The sequence below is a fragment of the Microtus pennsylvanicus genome, chromosome 10 (genome assembly GCF_037038515.1).
Source record: "Microtus pennsylvanicus isolate mMicPen1 chromosome 10, mMicPen1.hap1, whole genome shotgun sequence".
NCBI classification, from domain to species: domain Eukaryota; kingdom Metazoa; phylum Chordata; class Mammalia; order Rodentia; family Cricetidae; genus Microtus; species Microtus pennsylvanicus.
The window spans coordinates 48,749,113-48,763,280 of NC_134588.1; the positions used below are offsets into that span (position 1 = coordinate 48,749,113).

The window sequence follows — 14,168 nt, forward strand, 5'->3', positions numbered from 1 at the left end:
TAATGCTTATGAGCATTTTAAAAATGGCTACTAAAAGCTGGCTGGCAAGAGGACTCCACGTGGTTGTGACGAGGCACACTTGTTACGTTACGTCACCACCTTTGGTATCTAGACTACACACTGCCTTCCTATTCTGATTTCTTTCTCAGTGGTGTCTTCCTTTTATCGTCCTCCTGAATGTCCCCTCCATAGTGTGCCTGTGTGTGAACATGTGCTCAGCCTTATTTCCTTAGGATGCTGTTTTTAGCTTTGTGATCAGAACACCGCTGCTGTCTTTGTGGTTAGTATTTATTCGTGGTTGTCATTTACTTTGTCCTCTGTCGACTGATCTGAAAAGCCCTGATTGCCTCCACAGTAGTCTCGATGCAGTCACAGTGGGTTTGGGTGAAAAATAGAAATACAAAGAAAGTCATGTCAACAAATATCAAAGAAGGCAAAGTGTCTGACTCACTTTAGGCTCAGAACACTGGCTGAATTGTGTGTGTATAGTTCTAGAGCCGGAAGGCAGAGCCTTGTGTGAGCTAGGCCAGCACTCTCCCCTAACCTGTTGCCTGAGCCTGTCTTCTGGTGTGTAGGTCTTAAATGTGAGGGAGTTCCGGATCACTTGGAAAAGCTGGTCACCTGCCTGGCAACAGTGCTGTGCTTAGAGTGGAAGTCTGAGGGCTTTACACTCTCCTGAAGCCCATCCATTGTCATCAAAGATACAGTTTCTGGTTCTGTCACAGACGAGAACCTTTGGTTGGCTGCCCAGTTTTGTAGTTTTAAGTGCTTCTACCAGATGGTGTGTGTAATATTGCTGTGCCTCTTAGAAAGAGCTGGACAGGAGAGGTTGGTGCTGGTGATGGCAGTGTGGGCGCTAGAGCCAGAAAGCCAGAATCTTGCTTGCATTTGCTAATGCTTATCACCAGGCTAAATGTCCAAGCAAAAATTATCATTGTCTTTTGTTTCCTTGTTTGATTTTGTTTTTCTTTTTAAATCATTGGCCAAGAATCCAGCTATAATATATATTCATATATATATACATATGAATATATGTATATATATTCACACTAACTACCACATTAGGAGTCTTTCATGAGGCACTGGCTAAGAAGTTGAGCTCTGAATTATTTGCCCTCAGATTTGTACAGAAGTGAGCCCGCCGACTGAATCATGTATGTCTCGCATGATTTTAGCATGTCTATTTAACTTCACTCTATTTTTCAGAGTGATCATGATTTTAGCATGTCTATTTAACTTCACTCTATTTTTCAGAGTGATTCCATAGCATCGTTTAAGCTGTTGCCACTACCCAGTAGCTTTCTAAGGGAGACATTGTTAGCAGGGCAGTGCGAGGAAGAGTGAAAGACACAGGCTGGTCAGTTCGCCCACCATCAAGGACACATCTACCGAATCCCTTTCACTCTTGTTAGACCCCAAAGCAGGCTTTCCATTCAACCTACAGGTATTTCTCGGACCTCCTGTCAGTCTAGCCCAGTGGCACTCAGCTTTCCATCGGCATGGGTGTTAAGAATGAACATGTCAGGGCTGGAGAGATGGCTCAGCAGTTAAGAACACTGACTTCTCATCCAGAGGACCTGGGTTCAATTCCCAGCACCCACATGGCAGCTAACAACGCCTGTAATCCCAGTTCTAGGGTACCCAACGCCCTCACACAGACATCCATGCAGGCAAAACACCAATGCACATACAACAAAAATAAATTATTTTAAAAATAATTAACATGTCTCAGGATTCTGTCTTAAGATATCTAGAAAAGTCTCCTAGAAAATCGTGGATTGCCATCAGGAACTAACTTTTTAATAATCTCTCTGATATCGAAGAGCGAGGAGTCAGCCAGTTTGTCACATGCTGCTGTCCCCTCTGCTTGTCAGGTACAAGAAGAGCAGGCGAAGCAAAATCTCTGGAATTTCGTCCTGTTTTAATGTTTCAGCGGTTTCCGTTTAAAAGGTTCCTACGATCCAGTGACCCCGCCTGTTAAATAAGAATTTCATAGCTTCCTGCCAGGTTTAACTACTTAGCTATAGGTTATTATTCTATGTGAAGTACATCGTCTCCGAGATTAATGACTAAGATGTGTGACTGGCAGAGCCAGCTTGTTGTAGAAAAGGTTTCATGCCTAAGAAAATACATGCATCGGTTGGACATAAAGGCTTCTAAGTGTTTATTCAACTTAAAAGTTGAAACACAAAGGATCTTATCAAACTTTGAGTTTCTAAAAAATCATTTTACAAATCTTAACACTAAATAAGTATGTAGCTACCAGATTCAATTTCAAATGAAAATATATTAAGTTTACATATTTATTAATAAATTTCAAATCCTAGCTCCTAAGGTGATTTGGGCCAGATGTTTTCATAGCAATTAAAATATTAGATCTAGTCTATGAGGCGAAGTTTACTATTGAAACGAGGAACAGTAAAAGACCCATTTTAACATAAGGTTCATGACTATAATATGTACATAATACATGAGTCTTATTTCTTTGAAATCTTAGAGATTTTCCAACCCCTTTAATACCAGATCCAAGAGTTTTCCTTCAGTCATGTTCTCAGGATAAGCGAGACAGCCACCTTCAAAAGCTCCATTATCCGTGTCTTAGCGGATTTTGTATTCTCCAATGGGCTCCCTGAGAACACAGAAATTCCTTACTTCAGTCTTGTGGTCATGTGACTTTAAACCTGTCTGCATTTCTCTAGCCAGTCACAGTTCTTCACCAGATCCCTTGTTGTACTTCTCAGTTCACATGGATTATCCACCAGGTATGATCAGTGTTTCATTCCCCTGAAGGGTGGAGGAGGGCAGGCTGTGTAGTCTCATCTGTCCCCAGAGCCCTGGGATGTTCTGGGGATGGACCTCCCTCCAGAGCAGACTGCTAATCAGCATGGTGGAGTCATTGACTTCTAGATACACAGCAATTCTTCAAACTTTCCTCTGCTGTGTTTTGCTTTGTTCTCCTAGCACAGTCACAGAGTCAAGTTGTTAGTTGACATTTCGGGGTGCGTGTCCTGGGTCGTTCAAGGGCAGTGTACCTTCCTCCACCAGTGTCTAGCCTCCTGACCCTAACACTGAAGCAGGGTGTGCTCAGGCCGCCCCACTGCTCTGAGTGTGGGGCAGGATCGACTCATCTTACAAGGAGCTGAGTTAGCAGTTCAAGTTAGAGAGCAGCTGGAAGCTGTGGTTGTAAGCTCCTGTGCACACCTGTAGCCTCAGCACTTGGAAGGCTCACGCGAGATGTCGAAGGCCAGACTGTTACACAAGCGAGAGACAAAAACAAGTCCTGTCTGCAGTGGGGATGACACCGGTGTCAATAAAACCAACCAACTGAACAACTGCAAAAAGATGTAACCGGGAAAAGCTGTCCTCCAGTGAGCACTCACCTCCCAAGAGCCCTAGGACTCGGTGTGGGTGTCTTAGGTGGGAAGTGACCCTTGACCCTGAATGCAGCGACTGAGCCTGCCAGTCCATGGAGGCAGTCATCCACGTTCAGTGGCTGCCCTCTGCGCCACATCAGTTGTCATCCCCCCTGCAGACAGGACTTGTTTTTGTCTCTCGCTTGTGTCACAGCCCTGGTTTCTATTTTAATATTTAGCAGGTGGGTTCATTTGATGGACACTTTGTGTAATAAAAAGCTCTTTCGGAGTAGGCGCGCACAGACGCACACGGGATAAAAAGTGGCACTGGGGTGCGTGGCTCTCATGGAGTACATTTGTGGAGCCCACAGCTTAGTCCTGGTTACGTTTATAGCACTTTAGCCCTGTTTGTGAGTTTGGAACCCTTCCAGAAAAAGAGGAGAAAGACATATATTATTGTTTATAATCTGCTTTATTCCGCCGAACCTTGACGGAACGGACTGTGGATTGCTGTTTAAATCCCTCGTGCCTTTAACTACCGATTCGGAAAGTGGCTAATGCGCATTCCAGACGAAGCTTGGCATCCACTCCAGGAAATCACTTTAATTGAAGAGCATTAAATGTTAAAATGATTTTTTAAAAAAAGAAAGCCGGCACACATACTGAGTCTAAACGTCCTGACCCATTGGTAATAGGGTTTCTTGGTTGTCACAGCCTCCAGCCTGGGTGGGCTGTAAGTCCCGCAGTGGACAGGTGTCGAAATGTAACCTGAATTCCCTAGGTCGCTGTCTGCAGGCAGCCACCCCTCAGCTGGCCGGTGAGCAGGCAACTTCAAGGACTGCACTTCAGAGCGGAGTAGGGAGCTGTCAACTTTATGGATGTTTGTTTTTCTGCAATAATAAACTAGTCCCAGGTGACTAAAATATGAGATTTAACCCCAAAGTCCTTGCCTGGGCTTTCCATTGCTGTGGAAAAGCCATCTGTTAAAACCTATTTACCATTTTAATGGCTTAAAAAAAAATAAACGTGTATTTCTAACTGGAAGGGTATGCCAAGACCACTTTTTTCAGTCTGTATTTTATCTCCTATAAGGCAGTCCCCCCCCCCACCTTTCACAGATTTCCAAGCCCCTCCCAATCGCAATGTAGCTGAGGATGACTCCGAATTCATGTCTGTACTTCCCAAGTACTGGGATTACAGACGTGTACCAGCACATCCCAAGTGTCAAATCTCAGGAACACACAGAGTACTGAGGGGCATCGCTCTTTGGGTTTGACCTCTAGTTCAGCAGTTGGCTGGAACTCACAGCCTGGCCTTGCATCTCTTCAGCCTGTTGTAATGTTAGCTCAGTAGAGTCAGAGACCCAAGAAGAAAGACGACTAACTGGGATAGCAATGGAACAGTGGGGGCGGAACTTCTGATTGTTCTCCTCAGAGGGCCGTGTGTGTCTTAGCGGCTTTTTGTTTTGTTGTAAAAGATGTATTTTTTTAATTACATGTCCATGTGTAGAGATGTGTACATGAGTGCTGGTACCTACAGAGTTCAGAAGAGGATATGGGAGCCACCCCACATGGGTGCTAGGAACCAAACTCTAAGAGCAGCAAGCACTCTCCACTGTTGACCCATCAGTCCAGCCCCTTGGTTTGTATTTGGTTGGTTGGTTTTGTTTTTAGTGAGCCAGTCTATTGCTCTCTTCATTCTGAGTAAATGTCACACTAACATGTCCCCTGTTGTTAACAGAGGTTTCTGTCCTGCCCCGTCCCACAGCTGCTCAGTCCCAAAGAAACACACAGAGGTCTGCATTAATCATAAACTGGTTGGCCTATTAGCTCAGGCTTCTTATTAACTCACTCTTACATCTTAAATTAGCCCATAATTCTTGTCTGTGTTAGCCAGGTGGCTTAGTACCTTTTTTCAGTGAGGCATTCTCATCTTGCTTTCTCTATGTCTGGGTGACAACTGCAGACTGAGCCTTTCCTCTTCCCAGAATTCTTCTGTTCTTGTCGCCCCCCCCACCTATACTTCCTGTCTGACTACTAGCCAATCAGCATTTTATTAAAATACAAGTAACAAATCTTTACAGGGTACCAGACCATTGTCCCACAGCACCCAGCAGAGAAAAATTTTCCTAGACACCAGTTGTCTAAGAGCCCGGATCACTCTAACGGGGTTTCTGCCCTCCCTCCTGTCTCTTCTCTCACGCAAATATAGACACCGCGGCTGCTCCGTACAGGGGACACTGTAAGTGTGAAAAACTGTAAAAACAGCACAGACAGCCATTACAAATTATGTGGTCAATAGATTTTTTTTCTACGTATTTCCAAAATCAAGGGGCAGAAGACTATGCCCACAGGAAATTGGTATTTGAAAAACCAAAGGGAGCTGGGGGGATGGCTCGGTTAAGGGCCTGCTGTACAAACATGAGGACCTGGATTTGTATCCATTGTGAAGTTTAGCTGGCCTCCGGCTGGGGTAAACACAGAGACTGGGGGATCACTGGGGCTTGGTGGGAGCCAGCCTGCACTTCATGCCATTTCACGGCTGTGAGTGATTTTTGAATTCAGAGTTGTGCTTTTGGTTTCCCTGTGGTGATGACAGGCTGCTGCATCAGCTCGGCTTTTTATACTGCCTATGTCAAGAAAGAAACTCTCCAGAGGACCAAGTAAAAAGCAAGGCACGTCAGCTTCTAAAGAATCTCCATCTTTATTTTACAGTTGCACCGTACACATCTCATGCCAGCACACAGGAGGCACATACAAACAAACGCACCATCTCTGCACTCCAGAGTCCCGTGGCAATAAATAAGGAGGGGTGGGTGCTTTTTTTTTTTCTTTTTTTCCAGGAAAATGCAACTTTATTTCTTTTTAACTGTACAAAATTTACACCGTGGAAGGTTGGGGGCAAGACTCCAAAGCCTAGGAGATCTGTTGCTTTGAGGTCTGAGTGTGACCTCAGAGTGGCATCTGGAGTCCCAGGGCCCAGAACCTGCTCCTTAGGCCTAATACAGTCCTCACATGGGAAGGTCCAGTGTGATCCCTGCTGTAGGCGGCCACAGGTGGGAGAGGTGGCCTTGCTCAGTCCACCTGTGCTCTGCCTCACTAAGCAAAGGAACGCTTGGCGCCCCTCCCACACCTGCAGCTATCTCTCCACCAGAGCTAGCAGCGGGCATCTGTGCTTTTAGTGTGGTTCTACCAAGCAGAGTGGGGATGGGGTGGCTTTGCTGAGCTCTCTCTTTTTGGCTCCAGTCACTGTTAGAGAAGTTGGAGCAAATACTGCAGGAAAAAAAAGGGGGGTGATGGGCACTTGACCAATCCAAGAAAGAGAGAGCCAGTGATGTGCTTTTATTTAGCTTCAGCATGCCCAGAGCCCTTCAGCAGCAGGCAATAAAACAAAACTCATTTCCGCTTAATTGAATTTTTCTTCGTCTCACCGTTTCCAGTTTTTAAAGTGCACCGCTTAAAACTGAATCTCCAGACCCTGCTGACTGAGGAGGCGTGGTCCTCGTTCCTGCAGTGAGAGCTAAGGTGTCAGTAGTAGGGAGTGGGAGGGGCTCTGAGGATGCAGGATGGTGAGCAGCCACACAGTTCAGAAGCCTGAACCTCCCTGCCAAGAGGCCCCTTGGTCACCAGCTCACCGGCTGGGAGCTTCAGACGTGGGATTGGCATTTGGTCTACATATTTTTTTTTATATATGTCCTTAATGAAGAAGCACTAACAGTCCCAGTTACCTTATAGATTTAATGTTTTATGACGGCACAGGATCTCTTTCAGGCCACTGCCCAGTGCTTTGCCCAGGTCTTAATTTTGTTCTTTCCATGGTTTTTCTGTGTTAATTTATGGGAGCAATTTTCTCTATAGTTATACTACAGTATAACTCCTAGTTATGCTGTAACTGGCAGAAGAGGCAAGGCCTGAGAGAAATGTGCCTGCTCCCCCATAGCCCTTCAGCGAGAGGTTCTGCCCCGTTGGCCAGCAGGCCTCGGGTTGATGTTTCCTCCATGGCTTTATCGCTCTGTTCCCATCCTTGCTTATGCCACTTGCCACTGGAAACAGGGTTGTTTGTTGTTGCTTTTACTTAATTTTTAAATTTGCTCTAGGATTCAGAAGTCTGCCGGACGCATTCTAACGCAGGTGTCGGTCAAATGTTCGCTTAGAGGCAAAGCCGGGCCCAGATACTGTACATGCCTCTAGAAGCTTACCCTTCATGTTTTCAAATCCTCTTTGCCCTGGACGAGGAAGGAAAGAGCCAGCAGAGGCTTACTGGTATCCTAGTGTGGACATCTCATAAGGAAGCATCCTGTTCTCCATCTTGAACCACAGGCAAGTCAAAGAACAGTCTTAGTGTGAAGTGCCCATTGGGACACCAGCACAGCTGTAATTTGAACAGAATTTGCAGGGAGATCCACTTAAAATCTGAGGCCCATTGTGGCTGTGCTTCTAAATGGGCTCTTAGAGTGTGCTGCCCTCTAGGGAGCCAGCTCTGAACAGGACTTAAAGCCTCTGAGCCTTCCTAGCCAGTGCTCTCCTAAGAGCCCTTCCAGCTCAATGCTCCCTCAAAGAAAACCACCCAAGAAGCTTCTACCAACATCACTATGTTAGTATGGGTGATAACAGCTTCCTGCTCTCTTATTACTGAGTTGAGAGTATTATTAACTCACTTTCAAAACCAAAAACCAATTAACTTCAGTCTTCAATAGTGCTCTATAGAATGTTCAAAACCACAAACCATGAGACACTAACCAGCAGTCAAGCTGAGGCTGTGGCCTAGCTAGGGCAGCATTTCAGCTAGATTGCCCAGCCTGGCTTTGTTTGTACGTTATGGACAGTCTGCTGAGGATGAGGTATTTAAGAAAGGGGTCTTCTCACTGATGTCTGCCCTTTCTTTCACATGGCATATTGTCTTGCATCTGTGTCTCTATCATTACCCCATCATCCACATTGTCGGGGAATTCCAGTAGCACTGACGAGCATCATCACCGGTAGACGTGAGAGCTCAAGAAAGCAAAAGCGACTATGTTTGCACTCTCCAGAGCCAAGCCGACCAGCTACAGCTAGCCCACCAAAACGCCACTACAGAACTGACCATAGAACTGTTTCTTTAAGGAAGCTTAACTGAACTCAGCTTTGAAAGAGGCTTGCAGGAAGGCCAGCAGCCAAAGAGGAGATGTGTTCCTCCCTTTCATCTCCTTAACCACATACCTGAATCCTCAAATATGGCTGACAGAAAGAGGGGCCCCTGGGCCTCTGATCTCAACACTTCATGTAACAGAAAGGCCATGCTGTGAAGCCAGAAGAAATAAACCAGCTTCCTGAGGGGGTGGGGGATTCCAGCTGGCTAACTTCCCAGGAACTTTGAACATGGAGCACTTACTTGATGGCCAGAAATGGGTCACACCAGTGGTAGTTGCCACCAGTCATGGCCGTGTCTACCACAGAGGAACAGCCTCTCTCAGATGACAGATTGAGAGCCAGGCTGGCCTCGCCCCTATTGCAGGCTTCGTAAAATACTACTGCAAACCTTGCAGGCAGAGAATCCCTCCGCTGTGGCTGGCCAGAGAGCTGGGGCTCTCTGGGTGTGGGACTGAAACCTGCAGCGTGGCGCAAGTCCAGCCAGCAACCCAGAGAGCCCAGCTGGTCTTCCAAACCTAACCAAGGTGAGCCCTCCCCACCTCCACAAAAGAAAAGAAGAGTTGGTTCCTATCTTCTGACTGAATCAGCTAGGATGGCAGAGGAAGCTTTTTATTTAAGAGAGGAAAAGAGCCTTGCAAACTCCTCAGAACCAACTCTCTGAGTAGAGTGGATGCTCCAGATTTTATTCCCGCCCCATCACAAAGCCAGGGAAGTCAGGGAGCCTCGCATCCACCAGTGTGACTAAACAGACTGCATGTTTGGAATCCGAGTGTGTGTACAAATGTTTCCACTGATTGTCATTCCGGTCTCTGCATGGTTTAGCTTTGATCATTGTGTAGCCCTCAGCCTGTCTTGAGGAGGAAACAATATAAGCAGATGAAAAGGCACTCTGCACCAAGGGCTCATGGGACTGCTTGTGAAGATCCAGAGTCACGCGGAGTGGAAGCCACCTCTTGCCATCAGGGGTTCAACAATACAGATGGGGTTTTTAAAACCCGGGCTCACCCTGGGTCACCCTTGCAGGTAGGAAAAGAAATCATATTTTCACAGCAACAAACAGAATGGTACAGGGCCATTTTTTTTATATCAAACTGTGGGCATCAGTATTTTTAACTAACCTTTAATAACTGACTTTATTTTGAAAATGACGGTGTAATCAAGGTGGTCCAGAAACCATTTTATTATTCTCAAGGGCAATGGTGCCTCTCCCTCAGGAATGCTGGTTCTGGTGAAAGCTGTGATTTAGGAGGCAAAATGTGAGCTGCGCCAGCCGGAGCAGAGTTTCCCAAAGGCCAAGGTGGCCTGTCGCGGTCACCTTGTGCTGTCAAAGCACTGAGCAGCCAAAGCCTCGAAGCAAGGTGAGAGGGGAGGGAGCCAACAAGCCAGTGACCTAGCGCTCTGGGCTGTCCAGCCCTGTGCTGTGGTTGAGATGAGGTCGCTCTCCTGTCACCTCCTAAGAAAGCCGAGTCCTAGTGTGGTCTCAGCCTTCTAGGAACAGCGGAGGACTTCCATTGAAAATAATGGAAACTCACGTTGGCGTACTTTTGATCCTTAAGAGGCAAGTCTCTTTTGATCCTTGAAGATATTCTCTCAAGCCGGGAGGACAGGTAAAAGGTGGGGAGGAAGGTCTAAAAAGGAGGATGGTCCATTTCATCAAGCCAAGAGGCTGGGCTAGTTGGAAAATCAGGGTAGCCTACACTGCTTCCTGTGGAGAGGTCAGAAGTGGGTCCCCCAGCCATGGCTCTCAGTGTCTGGCTTACTCCCTGCCCTGCGTGCGCAATGATGCCCAGATTACTGTCCACTGTGTAATCCAGCCCATTGAGCAAAGGAGCATGGGATGGCAGGGACGATATGGAGGATGGAGACTGGGGGATTCCGTAGGGGCTCCCATCCCTCAGGTCCTGATAGGATTGTCCTGAACCATCCATGGAGAAGCTCCCATTCATTAACTGTCCGCCTGTAACGTCCCCCACGTTGCCATAAATCCTATTGGTGTGGCCAAGCTCTGAGAGAATTTGATCCTCTGTGGACAAAAGAACGGAGATACATTGTCAGCTGCCAGGACTCTGCTGGTCCCTGCTCTTCACATCCAGCAACACAATGACCAGGAGGGATTGGATGCCCACGGGCAGCAGCTGCCCCCCTGCCAAGCACAGGTCAGACACCAACATGTCAGCCTACCATCCAGAGACCAACCTAGACCAAAGGGAAGACAAGAACCGCCCGCACCGAAATCCGCAGGCCCCATGGGCTGGGAAGTGTCTGGTGAACCCGTCGGTCTTAGAGTGGCTCTGAGATACCCTGGTGACACTGAGCAGTGTGAGGGCCTGGGTTTGGTGGGTCACATTGTCTGTCACAATGGAAACTACTGAGAGGGTTTACTCTGAAGGCTTTCAAAGCAAGAAAAGTCCTCGGTCGGGCTGCTTGGAAACAAGTCTGTGTGATAAAGGTGCTGGCCACGGCTCTTAGACCTCTATATAAAATCCCCATCCACCCCAAAATGGAGTTCAGTATCCAAGAACTCAGTTTCTTTCTATATCAAATAACCTACTTACTGAGGATAAAGAATGACTTGATTAAGGCAAATGGACCTTCTGGTTTCTTGAAGAATTTCATTAAGGGGGATCTAATGAAATTTGCCGAAGGAATTTCTCTCTTCCATAGGAGGGAGCAGGTTTAGTCTTAAGAATTACAGGATCGTCATTACCCAGACAGAACATGTTATACCCAGAGACCCACCGCACCCAAGAGAAAAGAGCCACAAAACTAGGTGTGGTGCTCCTGTGTCTTCCAGGTAGGGACGTGAGAAGCTTGCATGAGATAAACTTCCTCGACCCTGCCAAGATGCCTGGGGAGTGGGCGTACATCTCCTTGGCCCTCCTTGGTCCTAAGCGCTGTGGACTAAGAAGGCTGAGTTTGGGCTCGGCAGACCACTGGGCTGAGGTCAGAGATTTCCTAGCTTTGTGCCCGTGGTAAGTAACTTGTTCCAGAGGCTTCTTTCCCCTTTCTCCCTGGGCCAACACACTGATTCCTCCAAAGGCCACTTGTGACTAGACCTCTCTGATCCCACATTCCACTGAGGAATATAAAAGAGGGAGCATGTGTCATTCAAAGGGAGCAGGAAGGAGAAAACTAGGCTCGCCTCTGCCTTCAGCTGGTACCTGCTGTCCATGATGGTCTCCTATGGGACAACCATGCCCCCCAGTTGTCCTTGATACACAGGCCTGTTTAGCTTTCCCCAAGCTCATCCACAGTTGGTTGTGGTCACTGACACCCGTGATAGCTCTGTGAGGTGGCTAAGGATGTGGTGGTCCCCGTGTATAGACTGGGGCTCTGGCTTTGACAAAGCTACACTAGAAATCAGGTTTCCGATCCTCAGTTCAGGGTCCTTCCCTCTCCCACCCACATCAAAAAGACCTCCTGTATGTGAGGGCTCGGTGACCAAGGACAGTCACGGTTATTTGCAAACAACCTGAGGATCCACTCATGCGGTAATTTGCAGTTTTGCTGATGATGCACAGGTCTGAACAGAGCGCATGCTGCAAAGCTTGTGTGCAGAGGACAGGGTGGAGTGAGTGGCGGGGGAGGGGTTCCGGAACCGCAGCCAATTCCCCGTCATGCACTCACATTATTGCTTTCCCAGGAAAAGGCCTGTTGAGCATGTCCTCCTGCCACCAGGATTGGAGGAGCGGCTTACTCTAGGGGGCCGTGGGAGGAGCTCAGTGTCCCTGCAAAGGGGAGAAGTGCAGGAGGGCTGGGGCGAAGACTGTGGGCTGGTGAGAGCGCCTCTGGGCCAGGACGGGGCTAGGCTGCATCCTGGGGACCCCAGCCCCGGTATCTCAGCAACAGCCTTCTCTTGCTCTCCTCACCCTTTCTGGGAGGGCCACTAACACCCTTCCCACCCTTGACTAAAAGTCTACAAAAACCCTGTGCCCAGGAGGGTGTCAGAAAAATCCCATCTGCTGGCAAGGATTGCTGTCCCCCAAGGCCTTGCCTAGGGCCTCAGGCTCGCCCCTCCAGCCCTGCTCACCTTGGAAGCTCAGCTCACTGTCACTAACCCCACAGTCCTCCGCAGAGCTCTCCTTCCCCTGCTTGCTGCCTCCCCGGCTTCTCTTGACACTCTTGTAGAACTGCCCCCAGCGATGCCGCCCCGCGTCCTTCTTCAGCCGCTTCTCCTTGGCCCTTCTGTTCTGAAACCAAACCTGCCACAAACCACAGGGAACACATTCAGGGGTCACCTCAAGACCCCAGTGCCCCCCCCCCAAGCACTCAGGAGGTACCTAAAGCCCTGGACCCTCAAGACAAGTGGTTGGAAGCGGATCAAGCACATTGGTAGTATGTCAGAACAAAGTGTGGGGTGCCCATTGTCTCCTCAGACTGAGCCTCATGCCCCAGGGCACTGGTCCTGAACTCTGCTCACTGTAGACTCGGTGCCACCCACTCCCAGATAATGTCGCTCAAGTCCCCAAGCTTTCCTTAGGTGGAGGGCACAGACCTGCCCCAGGCCTGGATCACTCACCTGTACCACCCTCATGTCCAGGCCTGTCTCGGAGGACAGCTGCTCCCTCACGTGCCGCGCTGGCTTTGGTGAGTTCTTGTAGGCATTCTTTAGTGTCTCCAGCTGCTTTGCTGTGATTGTAGTCCGAGGTCGCTTAGCCCCGGCCTCCGAGTCATCTGCAGCGAAGACACCTTGATGGAATTAGTGAAGCTGAAGCAGCTGGACCTCCTCTACCTCCTGCCCCTCTCACCCTTCCCCAGAGACAACCTGGGGCTGAAGCAGCTGGACCTCCTCTACCTCCTGCCCCTCTCACCCTTCCCCAGAGACAACCTGGGGCTGAAGCAGCTGGACCTCCTCTACCTCCTGCCCCTCTCACCCTTCCCCAGAGACAACCTGGGGCTGAAGCAGCTGGACCTCCTCACCTCCAGCCCCTCTTGCCCTTCCCCAGAGACAACCTGGGGCTGAAGCAGCTGGACCTCCTCACCTCCAGCCCCTCTTGCCCTTCCCCAGAGACAACCTGAGGGAGGAAGAGGCAGTGTTGGGAGGAAGTAATCCCCACCCAGGGATGCTGACACTGGCCAGCAGCCTTTCATAAGCCCCACCTTCCCATCTCCCCTCAGCTCTGTCTTCTCCCTCCCTGGTCAGTTTAGCCACACAGAGGCCTGTCACAAACAGAAAATAATTCCCCTCATTTCCCTGTGATGGCGAATACTCTGCTTACTCAAGAGTTGCATCCCGAGTCCTCAAAGGAAGGAGTCAAAAGATAGTCTGTCCAGAACGGCCTCAGGCAACCTGCCCCCTCACCTCTCCTGCGCCTTCAGTTCCACCCTGGGCCTTATTGCCTCTGCCAACCTACCAAGCCTCACAACTGAGGGGGAGCCCGCACTTCACTAGACACCCATATGTTTATAAACTGGTGCAAAGCCACCCACCCCCACCCCTCCCATCAAAGGGTCAAAACTCATAGGACAAGTGGAATAAAATATGTATTGTTCTGTGAAGTTTGTTTTGCTTTCCCGGACACACACTTGGTTGAAAGGTAAAATGAGTTTCACACTGTGGGTCGCAGTCAGATTTTCTGAAAAGCACCAATCAGGGCAAACTGCGGTCTGCAAATGTCTTCAGTGGGTTTTGAGTGGTCAGCCTCAAGGGCTTGTTAAAGCTAGTTGTTACGTTTCGGCCGAGTGA

General features: G+C 48.7%; 1 protein-coding gene across 1 annotated transcript in view; it reads right to left on the reverse strand.

Annotated features, from left to right (window-relative positions):
- Positions 1 to 6,195: 6,195 nt before the first annotated feature.
- The window catches only part of Lhx4 (LIM homeobox 4), a 28,369-nt gene continuing 20,396 nt past the window's right edge, over positions 6,196 to 14,168 (reverse strand). Inside the window, exons 4-6 of the mRNA XM_075987332.1 lie at positions 13,002 to 13,156; positions 12,513 to 12,684; positions 6,196 to 10,505 (exon numbers count right to left, since the gene is read on the reverse strand). Coding sequence (XP_075843447.1) covers positions 10,111 to 10,505; positions 12,513 to 12,684; positions 13,002 to 13,156 — 722 coding nt within the window. The 3' untranslated portion in view covers positions 6,196 to 10,110. The remainder of the gene's footprint in view (positions 10,506 to 12,512; positions 12,685 to 13,001; positions 13,157 to 14,168) is intronic.